Raw genomic sequence first — 25,272 nt, 5'->3', positions numbered from 1 at the left:
ACACTAGAACTCCTAACAAGCATAAACGAGATAGACCCAATGGTAACAACGAAAACAAAACTAGCAACGATAAGAACACGAACACTAGAACTCCTAACAAGTAGAAACGAGATAGACCCAATGGTAACAACAAAAACAAAACTAGTAATGATAGGAGCTTGAACATAAAACACCCTGTCATTCCTAACAACCAATACTCCTCAAATCGATGTAATAACAAGGAGTGATTCTCACCTTACAACCTCGAGCTTTGCAAATAGACTTTTGTCTTGTGCAATCGAACAACAAAACTTGCTCAGTCGGTAACAACGCGATCCCTATCAACCAGACGCCTAAGTTCTGGCGTAAGGAATGCCACGCCCTTCCCTAGCCCCAACAAAGATTAAAAATCAAGGAGCAAAGGGAATAAAAAAAAAAGGAATCCAAAAAGCTTCTAACATTAATTCCTCCAGAGTTTCCCAAAATCTCTTAGAAAACCTCAACCATGTGCTAAGCAGAGGTAGAATCACCTCGACTCCTAGAATCACCTCAATGAACTAACACCCGACACCACTTAGCACAGTCACAAGAACGAATAGTGTCTGATCATAAGATCGGCATATTATGTAAAGGAAACATTAGACCCAGTCCCTAAACACAGGGGCACCTGTCTAACTCATAAGGGGAGAAAAAATTAATCGCCATAGGCACCACCGGCTACGATTAAGCCAAACAAAACCCATCCTCAAGGATCGATACTCCCTACCCCGAATCGGAGACACGATTAATCAACAGGAAGGAACTTGCCAAGGCCGACTTACCATTAGTTGGAAAGACCCTAGGGAGAAAACTCCCAAGATAATCTAAGACTCATAAGGTCAACTATATCACGCAAACTCAACCTTGGTGACCATAGTACTAACTCTTAAGGCCCAGAATACTCTACTTCTAGGACACCAGGATCCCGATCCCTAGAAGACCATTAAAAAGGCCTCGCCAAGAAAGGGCCCGATAACTCTTAGTCTCCGATTAACATAAGGAACTAGTTTTGGACATTTCCCCTTCCATGTGCTCAACGCCCATGAGTGTCAGACCACCAAAACTACAGAAATTCCACTTGTCGAGGTCAAGGTAAAACCGAACCCACACCCCGAAGAGAAGCATGTGTAGTAGACATCAACAACGTTGAATGCCCACTTGCTTCTAATCGAGTATTCATATGAAAACAACTAGAACTCTAGCATAGGAGTTACACCCCTCGAGGCCCTGTGTGGCCAGAGGTAAAGATCATCCTCTATTATGCTGAGATGGGAGATACCCAGCTGACAAGATGACAAACACCCAATAGTACACTCACTAGACCCGGGATTATTCGATAAACCACGAAAAGGATAGTTCAAACCCGAACATGACCCCAACTATAGTGACACCAATGAAAGAGTTATGTTGATAACATCTTAAAACCTTGAAGTCCCAAGTAGGGAATCGGGGTATTAATTAAGAACTCCCCTCGGGCAAGAGTAACTCGAATCAAAAGGGAAAAGTGAACTAAACTCCCGATGCACCAGACCCTTCGAGATCCTCGCACAGATCGACCGATAGCCTACCAACTCCAATTACCCTCCGAGTTTAGTAACCTACACACTGCAGTCCATGTATCGAACCTAGAAAGTGTCTATCGGACAACCGTCCCAGTCCCACCAGACAAGACTAAGGTGAACTAGAACCTCCTAATCATTGATCTGCCTATAGAGACAATGAACGGGAAAGTTAAGAACACCAAACAAAGCCGCATCCCGATGGTGAAGATTCAAGGGAACGCTAGGCGTGAGCTGGTATCCACATGGGAACACAAAAGTACTCTTACCTATTTCCGCTTTCATGACCCTATCTTTCGAAAGAATTTTTGGACGAAATTCCCTCTAACGGGAGGATGATGTCACAACTAGCACTTTTGGCTAGGAAATTCCACCCTCGGGTAAGTAAGGACTATTGTGAGATTGTGCTAACACTCCTAAGTGTTCAATATGAGTTCCTAAGGAGCCATAAAGTGTTAGAATCCAAATCTCTCCAAGTATGTGAAATCTCTCCCAAAACTCTCTAAGTATGCGAAATCTCTCCAAGAATAGTGAATCTCTCCCAAATCTCTCCAAGAATAGTAAATCTCTCCTAAATCTCTCTAAGTATGCGAAATCTCTCCAAGAATAGTGAATCTCTCCCAAATCTCTCCAAGAATAGTGAATCTCTCCCAAATCTCTCTAAGTATGCGAAATATCTCCAAGAATAGTGAACCTCTCCCAAATCTCTCCAAGAATATTGAATCTCTCCCAAATCTCTCCAAGAATAGTGAATCTCTCCCAAATCTCTCCAAGAATAGTGAATCTCTCCCAAATCTCTCTAAGTGTGCGAAATCTCTCCAAGAATAGTGAATCTCTCCCAAATCTCTCTAAATATGCGAAATCTCTCCAAGAATAGTGAATCTCTCCCAAATCTCTCCAAGTATGTGAAATCTCTCCCAAATCTCTCCATGGATCTCAAATCTCCCTAAGTACCTTCCTCAGTCGAAAACAACTCAAAACCGGAAGAGGAAAACCCCCAAAAGGACCCTCTTGGTCCGAACTCCTCTTGGTCCTGAACCTCTTGGTCCGGAACCCTCTTAGTCTGGAATGCCTCCTAAGGAACCAAGAGGACTCACCACTTCGGAAGCCTCTCATCCAGACCACCCATTCCGAAATCTCGCAGCTCCGGAAGCCTCTTGCCTCGCCTCGCTTCGGAAGTTGTAGCCGGCTTCGCACCTCGGTCCGGACTGTTGGCTTGCACGCGACTTCGGATCCGAGAAGGTCACTCTGGATCTCGCCTGTGGACTCTGGAATCAGGAAAAGAGCTTCGGAACTCACCCAGCAGCTTCGGAAATGACCCAAATGACTCCAGAAATTAGAAGCTGACTCCAGAACTTCTCCTAAGCTCTTCGGACCCTCGTAGGAACCAACCCCCACTCCAGATTTTCACTATTTTCAGACTTTTTCACCATTTTAAGGCATTTTGACGCCGAAAATTACACCAAACTTGTATTTTTCCTATCCTAAACCCCTTAGACCCCTATTTTATGCTAAAATTAATTATTTTAAGCATATTCTTCATAAAAATAAATGTTTGAGATTTAGGAAAACCTTATCCTAACTCAAGAAAAGGACAAAGGGATTGACCTTGTGATTTGATGAAATTCCTCATTTCCCATGCAAATCACAGTATTCCAAGATTTACCCATCAAATATCCATGCATGGACCACCAGATACCAATGTACCAAAGATTCCTCCCTTTTCCTTATACTCCAAAAGCAACGACAGTAAGGGAGTTTAGACTCCACTTTCTCTCTCACTTTTCCCCATTTTCTCTCAAAAGAGCTTCATACCCCACTTTTTCAATAATTTAATGTTTTTTTTTTTTTGGGGGGGGGGGGAGTACAAGTCGAATCTTGCCTAAATACTTGAATAATTGCTTATATACGTATGATTGTATATGTGTGTGAAATATTATTAAATTAATATTTTAGTAATATACTCATGGACATAGGATTTCTCAATTTCATAAAGAACAGAGGATACTTTGTGCAAAAGAACCTCCCAACTATTGAGTATGTCCAACTTAACCCCTTTATCTATGCTTTCATGTCTAAAGATAAAAGTTATAAAAAGAAACCTTACTAAGTGGACACCATTTCTAGTGATTTTCGAAAATAGAAACTTTGTGACTATTTTGCAAACTATCAGGGAGTATTTTATAAATATACAACATAAAAGTTTGCGTCAAGAAAATATACAAATAGAGCCGTTATGACAGAAACATTTGCATGTCATAAGCTGCTATCATAGAACCTCCAAGAGCATAAGTAATGTTCTATATGTCATAAAAACAGAAATGCGTGTCATAACCGGCAGTTATAAATTTATATAAATTATAACTTACACTTTTTCTCTTGACTAAAATGACTTATTTTTTTTCAATAAACGAAAAGGAATGAACACGAGCACCTAGTTAACGAGCACAATCAACGATATGGAACGATAACGATATTTCTATTCAATAAGTACGAGTTTCATTTTTTATCTAACAAATAATGGATCTCTAACGATTGCTCAAAAGGTTGTTAATATTCTAGTTAGACAAATCTCAAAAGTACCTAAATATAAAAATATTAGTGTACGTCTAAGTCCTGTAAAGAGTTATAGCCAGAGTCTCCTGGAGGGAGAGCAGGAATTTGTGTATAGATCTATACGGGGTTGACACTCCGCACCTTCGTTGCTCGCTACAGCTAGACAGACCAGTCTAGGGTGACAAATGTCTTTTTTCAAACCGAGGGCGCCTGAGAAACGCCAAAACAGACACTCCGTCATGATTAGTATAATTATAGCGACTCACTAGAATATGTTATATTAACTAGAAGTTTATGTAAGGAAAACCTCATAAATAAATTTTGGCACGTTGTGTTGATTGTCCTACACGTGATAGGTGATGGTCCGCATTTGTTGTGTTGATTGTCCTTCTTCATCGCGTAGAATGTCCACAATAGCCATGTTGATTCTTTCTCCTAACAAGTATAGAGTCGTAATACTGCTATTTTACAAATTAAAAAGCGTAAGACTCTATAGAAAATACGATTTCGATAACGGTAAACTAGAACTTACGAATATTTTATAGCAGAAAATATAGGATTTTCTGGAGAAAACGATTTTCTACGATTTCGATAACGATAAACTAGAACTTACGATTATTTTATAGCAGAAAATATAGGATTTTCTGGGGAAACAATTTTTCTACGATTTCGATAACGCTAAACTAGAACGCACACACTCAAATTTTTACTCGATAAGAGGAACATGATTTTCAACCATATCTCATTTTTGGAAAATAAGGGATTTTTCTTGAAACGGTTGATTGTTACTATTCAAAAGAACTATTCTCAAACACAACTTGCTTCTACAAATCACACTACTTTTAAAAGATCACTCCTTATAAGGATGAACAAAAGTAACGACATGCACACATATAACCATGATTTTTAAGGCAAGACTCCAAAGGATTTCATAGAAAATATCTGATTTTCTGAAAGTGCAACGAGAACGATTTTAAACAAGTGTAAACAATTTTGTACAAAAATGCTTATGAACTCACTAACTTTTTAGTTGACGCTTTTCAAAACGACTTGTATTCTCAGGGATCTAGTAAACATGAAACAAGGGACGCTGATGCAAGATCATTTAGCTGTAGTTGAAGTTTTCTACTTATGTAACTTTTGTGTAACTCGAAGAACAAATACAAGATGTAAACAATGTAAGTTTGTTATCTCAATGTATGATGTTTGGATTGCTCTGTTTCAATTATATTTAATTGTTATGATACTGCATAATGAAGTCACCCGCCTCCGGACGTTTCCGTCGTCTGGTCCGGGGGTGTGATAGTTTTTCCCGGTTTTCTGAACACTAAAGGAACTCGACGAGTTACTAGATGCACTCTACGAGTTGGGGTCAACATGGACTGTTGACCTTGACCTTGACCATGGTTGACCAAGTTTGACTTTAAGGGTATTTTTGTATTTTTGGGATTTTGACAAATAAGTCACATGATGGTTGTAGGTTGTTGAGTTGGAGCTGTGGATTGGGATTGATCTTATCGGTTCAACAAATCTTGAGAGGTGAGTCTCCTCAGCATACCGATGGTTCTAAGGCACCAAGATCGGCCCATTATATGATATGTGGATTTTTGGTTGATTATGTGTTATGTTGATATGACAATTTAATGGAAGACCCCGGGGGTTCCCGTGGCAGTAGATTGAGACCATGTGGGGGTTCCTATGACATTTGGTATAAGACCTTGGAGGGTTTCCATGGCATCCTAGTATGTTAGCATGATTTGCTTGTATGATATTCCTTAGTTAGCGAAGACCATGTGGGGGTTCCCATGGCAGGTAGTCGAGACCATGTGGGGGTTCCCATGGAGGTGGGCTAAGACCACGTGGGGGTTCCAGTGGCACTTGGTATAAGACCTTGGAGGGTTTCCATGGCATCCTATATGTTTGTATACATGACTTATGTGGTATGTGTAGCTTATAAAGCTAATACGAATTATGTGATTATGTGGATTATGTGTGGGGTATGCTTTGGGGAACTCACTAAGCATTAGCTTACAGTTTGTTGGTTGTTTTATGTAACGCCTGTGTTTCCGGGCTTGCCATTTCTAGCAATGTAATAGTCTAGGTTAACCTCTGTAACCCGTTTCGAAATAATAAGATTGTATTATTTGAGTATTATGTGTTTTGTGCTTAATTGCTTAATTATGTGGTTTGATTAATTAAGAATAAAAATAAGCGTCAAAATTTAAGTGTAAAATAAACTTAATATCTTTGAATAATGTTGTAGTAGTTGAAACGAGGTTTCCGAATATATATAGATCGCCCAAATCTGACTTCGTATGAGGAAGTTATGATTTATCGAAGTTTCGGCTTAGCGGTGTGCAGCCCGAAATACTCGATTTGAGATCGAGCGGTTTTTAGCCGAAGTAATCTAGATGAGGATCGAAGGTCTCGTTGTTGGTATTGAAGCGATAAAAAGTTAGGCGAGAACGGACGTCAAACGAAGAAGTTATGAATTTATAACGAAGTTTTTCTGTCGCGGCCTATTAAAAATAAATAATAAAAATAAAGTCGAAATTAGCCGACGGAGTCTAAACGAAAGTTGTAGAGCGTAGTCTCACCTTCGCGTGGATATAAAGAACGTCGAAAATGGAGTTCGTATGAAGAAGATATGAATTTCCGAAGTTTATTAAATATTTTGTATTTAAATTAAATCTTTAATTCGGAGGCATTATCCGAAGGGGAGTCAACAATCCGATCCGAAGTACGCCCCGCCTACACCGAAGATGTCGACACTCGCAGCAAGTGGCTTCGGATGACGAACGCCATGACGCATTCGGACCAGTACGCCCCGCGTACTCCGAGGCTCCAGCCTCCTATAAATAGGATCCAAAGGCAGCCGATTCTTTTGTTCATTTTCTCTCTTCTCTCTCCCGTTTTGCATCGTTTTGCGTGCCAGAAATACCCCGAAGCCCCGGTATCATACTCGACCCCCGAGGCAAGTCCCGAGATCCCGAAGATCCCGAGAAGTGCGGTTCCCGAGCCGAAGCTTTGCCCACGAGAAGTTCGATTTTTTTTGAAGATCTTCCAGATCTGCTGAGGATTACTACTTATGCAAGTCGTAGTGCTGTCCGATCATCTTCTGATCAAGTGAGTGTGTAGTTACCTTCTTCTAACACATAAATATTAAGTATTTTATACGAAATACGTGTTATGTGTATATTTTGTGTTATATGTGTGAATGTATATTCACTCTCTTCTATCTCATAGATCTGATTTGTTTTCTATGAAATACGTGTTATGTGGGTGTGCATCATCTGTTATGTGGAATATGTATTGATCAAAGCATGCTATACAGGTTTTTAAACTATGTATAAAAATGTATATTTTTATCTACTAATATGTTGGGTAGAACATGGGTAGATAGTTGGTGTGTATTAAACAGATGAGAGGCCTCGTTGTTATTTGATTTAGTCATCTAGCGGAGTTTAGATGACGACCACAGACTTTTCTAGATAGTCTTGTGGAACATTAGCAGGTTCGCCACCTGTAGGTGTTAATGAACTTGGGTGTTCATTCGCTGTACTCCATCCCCCTCATGGTTGCCTTATTTGACTTATATTGCTGAGGTACCCCTGAAGCATGTGTTGTCGCCCCGATGAAATATTCTTAGACTAGGTCCCTTGTGTTAGTTATTTTAGGGACATAAAGTGAGAATAACGGGAATGGGTAATTGGGTTATTATTGGTTGGTGGAAATTAAATATGATTATTTATTGTGGGTTGAAAACCCTATATACTCACCAGGCTCCCAAGCCTGACCCACTCAGTTTTATTTGTATTACAGGAAGTGGCGCGAGGGCATGAGATGGATGAACCATCAGTTGTTTTGTTTACAAGTCTGTATATGTATATATTTATTGAATGACTTGTAATGTTATCGTTTATGCTTATTGGTCTGTATCGGAACATGACACCCCGAGTTTTGATTATATAATGAAAAATACATTTCTTTTATGAAATGCTTTGGTAAACATTGTTTTATCATGTTTTGTTTTTGGGAACAAATTCCGCAACTCTTTCAAATCAAAAGGATTTACTCTGAAAATATTTTAAAAGCATAAAGGAAATCGGTCTTTTTTGTCCGAGATTTTGGGGATGTCACAGTTGGTATCAGAGCATTAGTTTAAGCGAACTAGGAATTTGTAGGATTTCTAGATTTAAACTTAGAATGCTAAGTGAAATTTTGAGATGTGTGTCTGTTGTGTTTTAGACACGAGCACTAGTTTATTTTAGGAAAGTTGCCTAAAATGCTTTATGTGCTAAATGTTATATGTTGCCATATATGATATTATTTGTTCGGATCTATGGTCTGTTGCCGACCGGATCTAGAAACCTTATGTGTGTAGGATTCTAAGCGTACGTCTACGATATTAGAACTAACATGTAAACATTTCGGAGTGATAAGGATGATTTGAATACCTATCATGATTGAGGATCTAATTTCGCCTTATTCGGTGTGTAGATCAAAATGGTGAGAACAAGCTGTGGAGTTGGAAATGCTGATGAAAACAGGAATCAACCACCAGTGATTGAACAAGTACCTGTCGTAGCAGCAACACCTGAGCCAATAACCATGGCTGGTGTGCAAATGATGATTCAAACGATGTTGGATCGTCAGATGGATGAAACTAGACGGTTGCTTCAACTGAATCGTGAAGAACTGTCAATTCGTGTGGAAGAGCCCGAATTAAATGAAGGGCACTCGGAGGGTGGAAACTTCAGTAGGTCTGTTGGTCAAGCCAACCCACCGATAGTTAGGCAAGATAACCATGATGGAAGGAATGATGGAATGGGATGCAAGTACAAGGACTTTCTAACTTGCAAACCATCGACCTTCAATGGAAAGGAGGATCCGATTGGGGTTATGGATTGGATCTCCGAAATGGAATTGGCCTTTATGACTTGTGGCTGCAGAGGTAAGTTGCAGACTATCTATGCCGTGCGTCAGTTTCGAGGTGGAGCCGTTCGTTGGTGGAACACTCAAGGGAAGACGTTAAGCCCTAATGAGCCACTGCAATTAACATGGGCAGAGTTCTTGGTGCAGTTCAAGCGCAAGTTCTGTTCGGCTCAAAATTTGTTGGAGTTGGAGAACAAGTTCCTGACATTGACGAAAGGCAGCATGTCAGTTGATGAATACACCAATAGCTTCACCGATAAGATGGAGTTTGCTTTGCGCATCGTTCCAGATGAGCTGACAAAGGTGGATCGGTATGCGAAGGGACTCCCATGGGAGTACGAGGTGCCAGTACGTCAGGCACATACTCTAGAGGCAACTATCTGGGCTGCCAAGTCTGTTGAGAACATGATAAAGGGAAGAACCACCGACAAGGTTGAGGTTGGTCAGAAAAGAAAGTTTGAGGGAACATCTGGTTCCGGTAAGAAGGGAAAATTTTCGAAATCTGATTCGAAAAAGTTTGGAGGAAAAGGAGGCGAAGCGAAGTGGTGTGAAAAGTGTAAGAAAAAGCACTTTGGGAGATGTAGCGAGGATGTGACCTGCTACAAGTGTGGAAAGGTTGGACATTTTGCCAATGAATGCCCGAACAACAAAAGGATGTGTTTTGGTTGTAATGAAGAGGGGCATATTTTGAAAGACTGTCCGAAGAAGAAGAAGGAGGCAGCTAGGCCCAACATTCCACCAAAGCCGAAGGCGAGAGCCTTCCAGATGACACTCAAAGCTGCGAAAGATGAAGCTGATGTCGCTTCAGGTACCTTTCTTGTTAACGAATTACCTGCTCAAATTTTGTTTGATTCTGGAGCCAACTACTCCTTTATTTCGCATGAGTTTGGTAGAAAGCTAGCTTTGCCTATTGATAGACTAGATGATGCTTTATTAGTCGAAGTAGCTAGTGGCAAGTTTGTACCTGTTAGCCATCGTATGAAAAACATCTTAATCCACCTTAATGGGAATAAGTTTCACGAGGAATTATTGCCTATCGAACTTAATGGTTTCGACATCGTGTTGGGAATGGATTGGCTTAGCGCCAATGATGCCGAAATTTTATGCAAGTAGAAGATAGTAAAAGTAAACCCGCCTGGGAAAGATTCGTTTATGGTGTATGGGGACAAACGCAGAGTAAATTCTGGAATCATTTCTCTAATGAAAGCTAGAAAGTGGTTGACCAAGGGATGTACATCATATTTAGCATTCGTGATTGATGCTAAGAAAGAAAAGAAGGTGATGCAGAGTATTCCAGTGGTGTGTGATTATCCGGAAGTATTTCCCGAAGATCTTCCTGGATTACCACCTGATAGACAAGTGGAGTTCAGAATAGACTTGTTACCAGGAACCACACCAATAGCAAAAGCACCTTATCGATTAGCACCGACGGAGATGAAGGAGCTGATGATGAAACTTCAGGAGTTATTGGACAAAGGTTTCATTAGACCTAGTTCATCGCCCTGGGGAGCTCCGATGTTATTCGTGAAGAAGAAAGATGGAAGTATGAGAATGTGCATCGATTACAGAGAGCTGAACAAGGCAACAATAAAGAATAGATATATGTTGCCGATGATTGATGACCTATTTGATCAATTGCAAGGTTCGAGCTATTTCTCGAGGATTGATCTAAGGTCAGGATATCATCAGCTAAAAGTAAGAGATCAAGATATCGAGAAGACTGCATTCAGAACTAGAAATGGACACTACGAGTTCTTGGTTATGTCGTTTGGACTAACCAATGCTCCGGCAGCATTCATGGATTTGATGAATAGGGTTTGTAATCCTTTCCTTGATAAATCCGTGATAGTGTTCATAGACGACATTCTGATTTGCTCGAAAAGCCAGGAGGAACATGGCAGACACTTGCGAGAAGTGTTAGAAGTTTTGAAGAAGGAGAAGCTGTATGCAAAGTTCTCTAAGTGTGATTTTTGGATTCGTGAAGTCCAATTCTTGGGTCACGTGGTCAACCAATAAGGGATAATGGTTGATCCAACAAAGATTGAAGCTGTGATGAAGTGGGAACAACCGAAAAGTCCCACGGAGATTCGAAGCTTTTTAGGATTAGCCGGATATTACCGAAGGTTTATCCAAGGCTTTTCTTCAATTGCTACTCCATTGACAGCTTTGACCCACAAAGGAGCTACTTATGCTTGGAGTGATAAGCATAAAGAAGCGTTCGAGAAGCGAAAGAAGAAGCTATGCGAGGCACCGATACTTTCTCTACCCGATGGAGTTGAAGACTTCGCTGTTTATAGCGATGCGTCTGGGGTTGGATTGGGTTGTGTTTTGACCCAAAGAGAAAAGGTGATAGCATATGCGTCTCGACAGCTGAAAGAGCATGAAAAGAATTACCCGACTCATGATTTGGAGTTGGCAGCGGTAGTTTTCGCTCTGAAAATATGGAGGCATTACCTCTATGGCACGAAGTGCAAACTGATCATAAGAGTCTCCAATATCTCTTTAATCAGAAAGAATTGAATATGAGGCAACGACGCTGGCTAGAGTTACTTAAAGACTATGACTGCGAGATACTTTACCACCCCGGTAAAGCTAATGTTGTTGCTGATGCTCTCAGTCGGAAGGTCAATCTTGAAAGGAAAAGGCCAAGAGCGTTGAGAATTGAAGTTGTCTCGACCATTGTGGAAAGTATAAAGAAAGCTCAAGAGGAAGATTCTGAGAAAAATGACCGAAAGGAGGAACGTTTGGGTAAAACGTTGGTGTTTGGTACTAACGGTCATGGACTGAAGGTATTCCAAGATCGTATTTGGGTACCTAAGTCAGGAGGAATTAGGGACCTTCTGATGGAAGAAGCTCACAAAACCATGTACTCAATTCATACGGGTAGCACTAAAATGTATAGGGACCTAAAACCCTACTACTGGTGGCCGACGATGAAGCTTGATGTTGCAAAGTATGTGGCTGAGTGTGTGACTTGTGCGAGAGTCAAGACACAACATCAGAAACCTTACGGGAGTTTAGAACCATTGCCTGTGCCTATGGGTAAGTGGGAAGACATTGCTATGGACTTTGTCACTAAACTCCCCAGAACAAAGAATGGTCACGACATGATTTGGGTGGTCGTTGATCGATTCACTAAGAGTGCGCATTTCATAGCAGCCAAGGAGAAACGGTCTATGGAAAAGCTTGCGAATTCTTACGTGAAGGAAATTGAAGGAAGAATGGTCACGACATGATTTGGGTGGTCGTTGATCGATTCACTAAGAGTGCGCATTTCATAGCAGCCAAGGAGAAACGGTCTATGGAAAAGCTTGCGAATTCTTACGTGAAGGAAATTATGAGGCTTCACGGTGTCCCGTTAACGATTGTATCGGATCGTGATAACCGTTTCACCTCAAGGTTTTGGAAAAGTCTACAAGAGGAAATGGGTACCAAGTTATGTTTAAGCACTACCATCCGCAGACTGATGGTCAGAGTGAAAGAACGATTCAAACACTTGAAGATATGCTGAGAGCATGTACCTTGGAATTCCTAGGTAATTCGGATGAACATTTACCATTGGTAGAATTTTCCTATAACAATAGTTTTCACTCGAGCATTAAGATGGCACCTTATCAAGCTTTGTATGGACAGAAGTGTCGTACGCCGTCTTGTTGGCTTGAGGCTGGGGAAAAGCAGTTTATGGGACCGGAGATGGTTCATCAAACTGCTGAAAAGTTGAAAATAATTAGGGAAAGAATGTTAGCAGCTCAAGATCGTCAAAAGAGCTATGCTGACAAGAAGCGAAGACCGATGACTTTTGAAATTGGAGATTCGGTTTTGCTTAAAGTCTCGCCGTGGAAGGGACTTATAAGATTTGGAAAAAGGGGAAAGTTGAGTCCAATGTTTATTGGACCGTTTAAAGTTCTTCAGAGGATTGGGAACCAAACTTACAAGCTCGAATTACCCGAAGAACTGAATGGAATTCACAACACTTTTCATGTGTGTTATTTGAGGAAGTTCACTGGAGAAGTTCCCGATATAATTCCGATTTCTGAATTGAGAATTGATGAGAACAAAAGGTTGATTGAAGAACCAGAAGCAATTGTTGACCGAAAGACTAAGAAGTTGCGACGCAAAATGGTTGGGTTAGTGCTTGTCCGATGGAAACACACGAATGGGCCGAATCTCACCTGGGAGACGGAAAGTGGCATGTTGAGTCGCTATCCGCATTTGTTTGTTGATGTGTGATTCCGAGGACGGAATCATTCTAAGGTGGAGAGAATTGTAACGCCTGTGTTTCCGGGCTTGCCATTTCTAGCAATGTAATAGTCTAGGTTAACCTCTGTAACCCGTTTCAAAATAATAAGATTGTATTATTTGAGTATTATGTGTTTTTTGCTTAATTGCTTAATTATGTGGTTTGATTAATTAAGAATAAAAATAAGCGTCAAAATTTAAGTGTAAAATAAACTTAATATCTTTGAATAATGTTGTAGTAGTTGAAACGAGGTTTCCGAATATATATAGATCGCCAAAATCTGACTTCGTATGAGGAAGTTATGATTTATCGAAGTTTCGGCTTAGCGGTGTGCAGCCCGAAATACTCGATTTGAGATCGAGCGGATTTTAGCCGAAGTAATCTAAATGGGGATCGAAGGTCTCGTTGTTGGTATCGAAGCGATAAAAAGTTAGGCGAGAATGGACGTCAAACGAAGAAGTTATGAATTTATAACGAAGTTTTTCTGTCGCGGCCTATTAAAAATAAATAATAAAAATAAAGTCGAAATTAGCCGACGGAGTCTAAACGAAAGTTGTAGAGCGTAGTCTCACTTTCGCGTGGATATAAAGAACGTCGAAAACGGAGTTCGTATGAAGAAGATATGAATTTCCGAAGTTTATTAAATATTTTGTATTTAAATTAAATCTTTAATTCGGAGGCATTATCCGAAGGGGAGTCAGCAATCTGATCCAAAGTACGCCCCGCGTACACCGAAGATGTTGACACTCGCAGCAAGTGGCTTCGGATGACGAACGCCATGACGCATTCGGACCAGTACGCCCCGCGTACTCCGAGGCTCCAGCCTCCTATAAATAGGATCCGAAGGCAGCCGATTCTTTTGTTCATTTTCTCTCTTCTCTCTCCCGTTTTGCATCGTTTTGCGTGCCAGAAATACCCCGAAGCCCCGGTATCATACTCGACCCCCGAGGCAAGTCCCGAGATCCCGAAGATCCCGAGAAGTGCGGTTCCCGAGCCGAAGCTCTGCCCGCGAGAAGTTTCGATTTTTTGTGAAGATCTTCCAGATCTGCTGAGGATTACTACTTCTGCAAGTCGTAGTGTTGTCCAATCATCTTCTGATCAAGTGAGTGTGTAGTTACCTTCTTCTAACACATAAATATTAAGTATTTTATACGAAATACGTGTTATGTGTATATTTTGTGTTATATGTGTGAATGTATATTCACTCTCTTCTATCTCATAGATCTGATTTGTTTTCTATGAAATACGTGTTATGTGGGTGTGCATCATCTGTTATGTGGAATATGTATTGATCAAAGCATGCTATACAGGTTTTTAAACTATGTATAAAAATGTATATTTTTATCTACTAATATGTTGGGTAGAACATGGGTAGATAGTTGGTGTGTATTAAACAGATGAGAGGCCTCGTTGTTGTTTGATTTAGTCATCTAGCGGAGTTTAGATGACGACCACAGACTTTTCTAGATAGTCTTGTGGAACATTAGCAGGTTCGCCACCTGTAGGTGTTAATGAACTTGGGTGTTCATTCGCTGTACTCCATCCTCCTTATGGTTGCCTTATTTGACTTATATTGATGAGGTACCCCCGAAGCATGTGTTGTCGCCCCGATGAAATATTCTTAGACTAGGTCCCTTGTGTTAGTTATTTTAGGGACATAAAGTGAGAATAACGGGAATGGGTAATTGGGTTATTGTTGGTTGGTGGAAATTAAATATGATTATTTATTGTGGGTTGAAAACCCTATATACTCACCAGGCTCCCAAGCCTGACCCACTCAGTTTTATTTGTATTACAGGAAGTGGCGCGAGGGCATGAGATGGATGAACCATCAGTTGTTTTGTTTACAAGTCTGTATATGTATATATTTATTGAATGACTTGTAATGTTATTGTTTATGCTTATTGGTCTGTATCGGAACATGACACCCCGAGTTTTTATTTTATAATGAAAAATACATTTCTCTTATGAAATGCTTTGGTAAACATTGTTTTATCATGTTTTGTTTTTGGGAACAAATTCCGCAACTCTTTCAAATAAAAAGGATTTACTCTGAAAATATTTTAAAAGCATAAAGGAAATCGGTCTTTTCTGGCCGAGATTTTGGGGATGTCACATTTTAGGTACTTCAGTTCCTAAGGGCAAGGGCCCGACTTGATGACACGACATGCACTCTCCAACGATTTTATTTGGGGACACTCTGATATTATGAATAAAATGTTTGATACTATGGATTTTGATTGTGATTGGTATTTTATGTTTATTGGAAATGATTTTGTTAATTAAAAATGAAAATTTTTATTGGAAAATTTGGGTCGTTAAAGTCTCTTGGAGGAGCCGGCCACGTGGCGCCACCAGGTGGTGCCACTTCATCAACCCAGGTAAATTTTCGTTGATCTTCGGATAGCCAAAACTTTTGTATACAAGATCTGTTTTTGATGTTATTTATAACCCCAGAATCCTATCGAAGATCTCTACAACTTTCATTAAGGTCTCAACTGTTAATTCTCACTCTAACTAAAATTCATATTTAGACCGGTTTAGATTGTTAAAGTTTGTGCGAAATTCATTATTTATTCATACGGGCTCCGTCTTGACTGTCTTTATATCAACGAACTCCTAATCACGAGATCTTCAACTCTCATTTAGATTTTTTGCCCAACAATCAACCGATTTGAATTTCGATTTCTGTGCCCGCATTGTTGCGTTGAAACTTCGAAAAATCATAACTTCTTCATACGAAGTCAGATTTATATGTTCTCTATTTGCATGCTCTCGGTTTTACGTTCACTATGAATTTCATTTCGATTGGTTAGGCTATAAGCAGCATATCTAAAATTCAATTTTTACGACGTGCGTAGCCGTGTTGGTTTAATCGGGAAACTTCGAAGAAGTATAACTTCTTCATACGAAGTCGGATTTCAAAGTTCTGTATATATATACGAAATCTTTGTCACATATACTATAATTTTGGTTAAGATTGTTTATCCTAAATAATATTCTATCAAAATGTTGTTTTTTATGGCTTATTATATCTTAATTGTTTATCCCAAATATGCGTTACAACAACTATGACAAGTAATATTCTAATAGATTTTATTTTGGTTACCGACGAGAAAGTTTTATCATAGTCAATTCCTTGAATCTGAGTGTAACCCTTCGCAACCAACATTGATTTAAATGTGTGCTCATTCTCATCCATATTTGTCTTCTTCTTGAAGATCCACCTACACCAAACGCTTTTAATGTCATGTGTATGATCATCCAAATTCCAAACTTGGTTATCGTACATTGACTCTCACTTTCCATAATCTCTTTCCACTTAATATGGTTCATCCATATTAGCCAATATACAATCACTAATCAGTACTTCTCATTTGGTTTATACATACATTTTACCTTTTAAAAAACAAACACCATCTAAAGTCTTCCAATCTTAATATATATCAAAATACAACCTAAAAACCTAATAATCGCTACTATTTTCAAAAGATTAAAATATTTTTTATGCTTAATATGTTTAATATATAGGGAAAATCAACATCAACTCAATAAAATAAATCTATAATCTGAAAATAATACTCCTAAATCCTAATATCTACAAAAATATCAAGTTTAGAAGCGGTGTTGTACAAAATTTATGGTGCAAACAATTTCTACGTCAATCGACGGCGTAAGCTTCCCCGAATACGATCCAACGGTTTATACCGATTCAACCCTCGATAAATAGGAATACCACCGAAAAAATCTCATAAACCCTCGTTATCAGCTGCATAAGCCAAAAAGCCCTCGTCTAGGGTTTTATTCATCAACGCCCTCTCTGAAAGATCAGCGTTCCCGAGGTACTCCTTCTCTAGTTTCTTTTCATTATTGAGATCAATCGAGCTTTTGGTGAATGTTAATTTATCGCATACTTGTGTCTGATTTATATGTTCACCATTATTTTCGATCAAGGTCCTCTTTTGAGTTTATTGTAGCGTTTCTTGATCAAGTTTAAGTGTTCTGTGAAGCTATAGGTCTGATCGTTTAATTTTCTATTTGGTATTTTGGTCTAATTTGCTTCCAGTAGCTGGTTTAATCAGTGATAAGATATGATCGAAAACGAAAATACGTGTGGATTCGGAAAGAAAAATGGTTAAAAACTGAATTTTTTTTAACCAAACCGGTTCTTTGGATTCTATATTTTACATCCACGAACAAGATTTTTGCTTTAGGAGTTTTTTTTTAATTGATTATTGGATTTGTTTTCTAGCAATTTGTTTCAGCTGATGTGTTTGTTTACTAGTTACTCGATATTGAAACAAGCGTTAAATATATATATTTGTTAGATCGAACCATGGATTTCACTTTCTAAAACCCTAAATGTGTGTATTTTAGGTTACAAGATACAACCATGGCTTTCTTCAACAGAGCAAGTAGTATACTACGGCAGGCTGCTGCAAGTAAACATATTAATCCTCAAATGTCAGCAGCTACTCCATCAATCTTTCAAATGATAAGATGCATGTCAAGTTCCAAAGTCTTTGTAGGAGGTAATCTCAAATCACACAAGAAATTAATGTGATTTTTCTACTGAATTCAAAAGCTTTTGTGTGTTTATAGTAATGTTTGTTATTCTTGTTGCAGGATTGGCATGGGCTACAGATGATCAGAGCTTGAAAGAAGCTTTTAGCCCATATGGTGAAGTCCATGAAGGTTAAAAAACGTTAATATAAAGTTATAAACTATAACAAGATGCATTTTGAATTTTGTATTAATATTTGTGATAAAATTCTCATTGGTTAGTTTTTATGATGTGAAACAGCTAGAGTGATCATGGATAGAGAAACTGGTCGTTCAAGAGGTTTTGGCTTTGTTACTTTTGGTGACACCGAGGCTGCTTCTGCTGCAGTCCAAGCAATGGATCAAAGGGTATATTTGTCATTTTTCTTTTACTTTATTTTTAATGATAATGGAGAAATCAGTAATTTTGACATGAGAACTTACAAGAAAAGGAAACATTTCTAATTTGCAGGAATTGCATGGTAGAATGGTGAGAGTGAATTATGCCAACGATAGACCACAAGGTGGTGGTGGTTTCCGGGGAGGTGGTGGATATGGTGGTGGAGGTGGAGGTTATGGTGGAGGCGGTGGTGGCTATGGAGGTGGTGGTTATGGTGGTGGTGGTGGTGGTTATGGTGGTAATAGTTATGGTTCTGGTGGTGATGGTGGCTATGGAGGTGGTAATGTTGGAGGGGGATTTGGTGGTGAGAGCCAGCAGGCGGCTGGTGGTGGTGATGCTTATGGAAGTGGTGGTTATGGTGGTGGTGCTAATGATGGTCCGGTAGAAGGAGGCTATGGGAACAATGATGAGCCTGATGATTTTGCCAAAAGGGCTTAATTTATGTGTTTGCTGTGGGCTGAGTTTTTAAATTTTTTCAAGTGGACTGATGCTGTTTGCAGCTTATTATGATAGTCTTTTCTTTTTCCAAATGTTTATTTTTATGGATATTGAAGTTGCAATGTAAACTTTGACTCTTGTGGTCTCAATCGGGTCGAACTTTATTTATGTGTTTGAAGAGCAGTTAGTGTTCTTCTGGTTTAAATAGGATGGACATAAAGATTGATTCCTCTATTTGAGAAAATAACATTTTGTTTAAGGTTTAATTATATGTGTATTTAACGAATTTTGTCATTTGTTTGGTTTATAAATCACTATGTTTTGTTATGTTTATCATGATGTTGAACGAATATAATAAACAATCATAAATGAATACATCATCAAATGAACGTTAATTTAACAAACATTAAGATTAAATGAAAAGTCTTCTGAGATGAAGATAAAGGTATAGATGTGAACAAAAATGAATCATGCATCATTCCTCAGCCTTTAAGAAATCTTCATATTGATTTGATTAAATCCTTTACTAAATTAATTTCAATATTAAATTTTAAATTTCAATAATAATATAATTTTCAATAACAACGATATGATTTTAAATTCAAAATATAAACTTAATTTACTTAATTTATTTAAGTATTAATTTATTATAATTGTTAATCTATTAGATTAAGTTTGTTAATTTAAATATGACGATTAAATATTAAATATAAATTAAAATTCCAAATAAACATAGAAAATATATTTTAAAAGCTATTTTTCTAAATAATTTAAAAGTTAAAAATATAAGATCTAAATCAAAATATCAAACTAATAAAAAGAAAATTGATCAAAAATTATTTTTTATAATATATATATTTTTTTTCAAATGAGATAGTTCTAAAATTATTAAAACATATTTAAAAGTTATAAAATATAATGTTAAATATAGTTAGATGTTTTATACGTAACAATAGAGAACGCAAGGAACCTCTTATTAAGGTTTTAGTAACATAGTTTCTACACATTGTTTCTTGTGTTAAGATATTAGAATTAAATGATCTCTACATGCATATAGTGCCAACAAAGGTTGATGTCAACGAATTGCATCACTATTAACTACCATATATACACATAGTGCCAACGAATTGCATCAAGAACAATGAGTCCTAAACATATGGCAAAATTGGTTACCTATTCGTATAACCCTTTGTTTTAAAGAAAAAACTAGTCTTACAACGGATATCTATCTACTAATCAATGCCAAAAAACCATAGTTCGAAAGCTCACAAATAGTCCATGTCAAAAAGAATGCTATCATTAACCTCTCTCTATATATAACAATTCGAATACAAACAAAATTATAAGTTCCAAGTTTTATTCAGAAAACAAGGCCCTTTGTGCATTTAAAACCATAGGAGACCCTTGTCTTGCTTTCTCAACAATATGTTTTATTAAGAGCTTCTCCATTTCATCCTCATCATCATCATCTTCTTGTGAACCTCCATTGATAATGGGTGTTCCATCATCATCATCATCATCATTTTCATCTGAATCATCATCAAACTTTGCAAACTCATTACAAGCTTCATTATAAGCATCTAAAGCCTCACCCGATAAATTCAAAACAACAGGCTCATCCTCAACATCAACAATGTTAGGGTTAGGGTTTTCATCACTGCTTGACAAATCTTTCCAAGATTTGTGATTTTGGGTGTTTTTACTTTCGATTTCTGCTTCTAATTCTCTGATTCGATCTTCAAGCTGCCATTGAAGGAGTTCATGTAACCTTAAGCTTAATTCTCTAGGTGAAACTGCATAGTTTGCACATGGAGGACTTCCAGTGGTGCTTCTGCTTCTGCTTCCACTTTCATCTTCATTCCTCTTATCCATCACCATGTCAGCCCTTAACTCACCTTGAGCCACATCTGGCTCAAAATCTGGATCAACCTGCAAAAAGTTTATTTAAATTTAATACAAATAAAAAAAATATATACAAGAAACATCATCAACATTAAAATATGAAAGAACAAACAAAGATTAGTGGTGTCTGGATTAATGATATTTCACAACTATTTGAAAAATCAAAAGAAAAGTTAAATAAGAACAATGTTGTAAAAAGTTGAAACTTTCTCTAAGTCAAAAAGAAACACCCAAAAAGGTCACTAATCCTTCTTTTTGTATTAAATCATTCTTTCTGCATTAAGACATTTTAAGGAAATGTAAAAGTATAGCTTTATACTTTCTGTATCAAGTCCTTTCCCATTAAAACATCATGCTTTTAAAATGTAAAAAAAAGGGCTAAATTGAAAATGTGCATATGCAATATGTTTATGTATGTGAAATGGTTTACCTCAAAAAGATCACTAATCCTTCTTTCTAAGGTGGAAGAAGTCATATTCAATTCAAGCATTTCAAGTTCAGCTTCAAGCTCTGCTTCAATTTCACTAAAAGATTCATCTTTTGCCTTCTGAATAACAACAGATTCTTTGTTATTACTATCTGTTAATTCCTCCAAATTATTATATCCATCATCTGTTCTTTGAGATTTATGATCATCAATTGTAAGTTCTTGCATGACTAACGAATCTTTCATCTCAATCTCTTCTTCAAGATCTTGAACTAAACTTTCAGTTTGCTTCAACAACCGATTCAGTTTCTCAACCTCACGTCTATTTGCCATGAAAGAATATAATATGCCAAAAGACATCCCAATACACACATGTAGCATTGCATCTGAATCATTTTGTTTAATCCCTGAAGACCCAAGAAAAGTAACCCCACTTGACCTGTTAATTACCTTATTGCCATCAGTCACTAGAAATTGTCTTGTGGTCTTTGAAGAAGGTGAAGCAAATGGAGTGTGTAACTGAGCCATGACACAGCTTTCCAATGAGGTTAAAGGTTTAATGGCTCTTCGATTTCTTAATAGCATTCTACTTCTAGGAGTACCCATGGTTTCTTCACTTACCCTATTATCACTGCCAACAAAACGAGGGAACATGGTTGATGGTGAAAAGACACTATTACCCTCACAATTGTTTGAAATTACACCATTTACACTAGTAGAAGTTACTTCTGTAGTAGAAATAGAAACACCTTGAGAAACTTCACTTTTAACTTTGGAATCATCTTGTTTCTTTGTTGACCTGCGGAAGGGCCATTTTGGGGAATTGGGTCTGTCGGGAGGGTATTTTGGGGAATTGGGTTTGTCGTTAAAAGAACTGTTGAAAGATGGTGATTCTGATGTAATTTGTTCACCAGTTTGTTTACATTTTCTAAAATGTTGGGCTATATAGCCTGCACCAGCGGCTACTGCAACTATCCATGTATCCATTTTTCACCCTTTCACAGGAGAAAATTAATCTATCTAATCTTCACAAAAACACCACAGTGTTCGTCTTTTATTGTTATTCTTAATGTCAATAAACTAAAGAATGTAAATCCCATGAAATCAAAGAGGATTGAAGCAGTAAAACGATTGAAAACCATGGGCGATTATAACAAGATAAAGAGATTCAAAACAAAGAGCTCCATGTATTAGTCTTTCTCAATCCCTAACACTGCTGTTTTTGGCAGCAAAATTACTCTCAAAGATATTGAACACTTACCGATGCAAGGTGGGGAGACAAATCATCAATCCAAGCAGAAGAAGACGAGACGAATCCAGCGATATGAGTAAAACTCAGATTTCATCAGAAAAGCAATGAAATTCGTATTCGGATTGTTCGTACAGCAACCTTAATCGTACCCCATTAAATATAAAAAAATGGGGACGCTTTGAACTGCTCAATGACGAAGGAATACATTTATCAGGTACATCTAACATAATATGGATGGCTTTGGTGGCCTTAAATTGTTGATGAAGACTTGAAGGAAAGCGACCTAAGAAGTGCGAAGAACTTCATAAATGCTGGCATTTGAAAAGTTCTGAAAAGATTTCACCAAAATAATAAGAATGTATGTATGGTTGAAGAAACGTCTGTTAGAAAAAGGGCTAAAAAGAAGATAACGAATCGAATGATGACAAGAGCTTTAAACCAATTTCGGAATAACGATCGACATTGCAGATAAAAAGGGGTTTTGTGTTGAATTTTAGTGGGTAATTTGGGGGTTTCTTGTAACAATTGAATTGAAAAGAAAATTATTCTAGGGTTTTTCCAAATTAACCACATCAAAATTGACGCCTCAACCACCAATCCTTTGACAACTTAGATCTCTTAAGTCTCAACCATGTTGATTATTTAAATTAATTTTATGTCATTTTGTTGTTATAAAGACTTTAGAAGAATGTTTTATAATAATTATATGACTAAATCAACTATATAGATTATTTGTAAGATATCAAACGAAATAATTTTTATCAATATTTTGGGGTGGTTGTCTATGGTAAAAAGTTATGGGTTAAAAACTTACCTAAAAAGAATGGTAGAAAAGATTCGGATTAAAAACTTACTTAAAAAGAAGTTGTTGTAGTTAATTAAAAATAATAACAATAATATATTCATTTAAAGTCGTTTTGCTTTTCATGTTAAGAAATATTGTATTCTAAAATCTGGAAATAATTTGATATTTGATTAGGGTGAATATAAATTATAGTCAATATGTAAGAAAATGATATATCCTAAAATTGGGAAACAATTTCACCTCTTATAATTAATATTTATATTCTTTTTATTAAATTATTTACTAAAATCACCAAATTTCGAACTTATATATCTTTCAAATGCGATATTTCTGCAAATATAAAAAAGATCATTTACCATGCTAAAGCCGGGAAAACTTTTTACTTAATAGTGATACAATGCTTTGTTTTTATTATTAGACAAATAAAAAGAAAATTATGCAAGAAAATATCTATGGAAAAATTCAAACCAACCAAACCTAGCATATACATTTGTTATTAAATTCATATGAACGTCATTTTATAATATAAGTGTAAGTTCCAACATTGCTATTTCTGAAAGAAGAGACATTAAAACAAAAACTCTCAAATTTTATCCACGAATTAATACATCCAAATATGCGAACCATTTTTAGGCACTATATTATTTTTCTCGAGAAAAAATTAAAAACTCAAAATTTAAAATTATGATTAAGATATAGTTATGAAAAACATAATCAATTACAAACTCTATCTGAAATGACTAAGATGCATGTGTTCCAAAGTAGATGTTTTGGGTCACTCAAAACACATTTTTGAATTTGAAAGTTAGAAAAATAAAATAACATTTGATTGTCTTTGTTTGGATTTAACTTTTTAAGTTTCCACGATAAAATCTTTGTGAACCCATACAACTTTTTGTTTTTTTCTTTTCTTTGTCCTTAAACGTTCTTTAATTTTCCAACTTTTTATAGACTTCATTTATTTGTTTATTCAACTCACATACATAAGGACTTATATATGTCCTATAATTCCGAAAACATACAACTTAACAATTTCACCCACTTTTTTTCTTTTTTCTTTTTTTTAGCAAATTCATCTTAACTATTTTAACCATTTCAACCACACATTCTTTTATTTTGTTTATATAATTTTTAAAATATATCTTGATTTTAAATTTCAAGCTTTTAAGTTTATCGACGAATTTTTATTAAAAAATTCAAGTTTTTTTCTTTCTTTGAAAAATATCACCCTGCGAATCCATCGTTAATTTGAGTGTATTCACTAACTTGGGAGTTTTTTTAATGTAATTAAGTATCTTTTGAGTAAAAAAAAATCCCATGGGTTTTTTTAATAGCGATTTATATTTTATTTAGTCGTAAAAGGGGAAAATGGACACATGGGTACATACAATTTCAAAATATAATCATTTTAGCAAATAACTATTTTATTTATGTATTATGAGTGATGTTGATGTTAGCGAATAACTCTTTTTATTTATGTATTATGAGTGATGTTAGATGTGATGATGTATAAGAGATTAAACATGAAGTTCATATAAAACCTATAAAAACCATAGGCAGGAGTGGTTTAAATATGAGATGAACTAGTATTATACATGTACATGAGATGAACCATGAGAAGCATTTAAAGTTCACTCAGAATATTTAAGGCCAAAACCGCAAAATTATAATAATAAACAAAACATTGAAAGTACAATGTTGACAAGACTAAAGATGAATAATCTATTTTCTACTTGTATTATATATCTTGGTCATCCTATCATACAATGCAAGTTAGTGGCATGTGGGATAACCAATTATGTCATTTCTCCACTTTAATCATGAAATTTTGATGAAAATTGAAGTTAACAAGTCTGGACAAATAAATCATTATTGACCCTACAATATAAGCATAAAATCATTTGGGACAAAGAAAAAGAAGATGCACATGACTTTGGAACACAATAATTGTAATATATCCACCAAACCCACTAACAAATCATAACATCCACCTAACCAATTGTAAGCTTCAAGCCCCTGGTTTCATCCAATTAATTTTCCCTCTTCAATGGCTATGAACACTTTAACAAAACATTAACCAAACCATATAAATTTAACAAATAATACAAACCGGGTTGAAGTTATTCCAAAGAGTTTATAAGATCTTTGAAGTTAAACACTAGCCAATCCGCTTTTGAAGACACATCATTCCTAAGCTG

At 36.9% G+C, this 25,272-nt stretch overlaps 2 protein-coding genes across 2 annotated transcripts; one reads left to right on the top strand and one right to left on the bottom strand.

Annotated features, from left to right (window-relative positions):
• Positions 1-16,994: 16,994 nt before the first annotated feature.
• LOC145103188 (glycine-rich RNA-binding protein 4, mitochondrial-like) lies at positions 16,995-18,954 on the top strand. Its single transcript, XM_079040749.1, has 5 exons — positions 16,995-17,150; positions 17,686-17,840; positions 17,935-18,003; positions 18,113-18,219; positions 18,323-18,954. Exons 2-5 carry the CDS (start codon positions 17,702-17,704, stop codon positions 18,686-18,688), a joined length of 681 nt encoding a protein of 226 aa, XP_078896875.1. The 5' UTR covers positions 16,995-17,150; positions 17,686-17,701; the 3' UTR covers positions 18,689-18,954.
• A 1,013-nt stretch (positions 18,955-19,967) lies between these two features.
• Positions 19,968-22,834, bottom strand: LOC145103187 (uncharacterized). Its single transcript, XM_079040747.1, has 2 exons — positions 21,021-22,834; positions 19,968-20,617 (listed from the first exon to the last, which is right to left on the bottom strand). Exons 1-2 carry the CDS (start codon positions 22,002-22,004, stop codon positions 20,045-20,047), a joined length of 1,557 nt encoding a protein of 518 aa, XP_078896873.1. The 5' UTR covers positions 22,005-22,834; the 3' UTR covers positions 19,968-20,044.
• Positions 22,835-25,272: the final 2,438 nt, after the last annotated feature.

The sequence above is a fragment of the Lactuca serriola genome, chromosome 4 (genome assembly GCF_051521515.1).
Source record: "Lactuca serriola cultivar US96UC23 chromosome 4, Lser_US96UC23_V15, whole genome shotgun sequence".
Lineage (NCBI taxonomy): Eukaryota > Viridiplantae > Streptophyta > Magnoliopsida > Asterales > Asteraceae > Lactuca > Lactuca serriola.
Note: the sequence above shows the minus strand (reverse complement) of the source record. Positions and strands in the feature narration are given on the sequence as shown.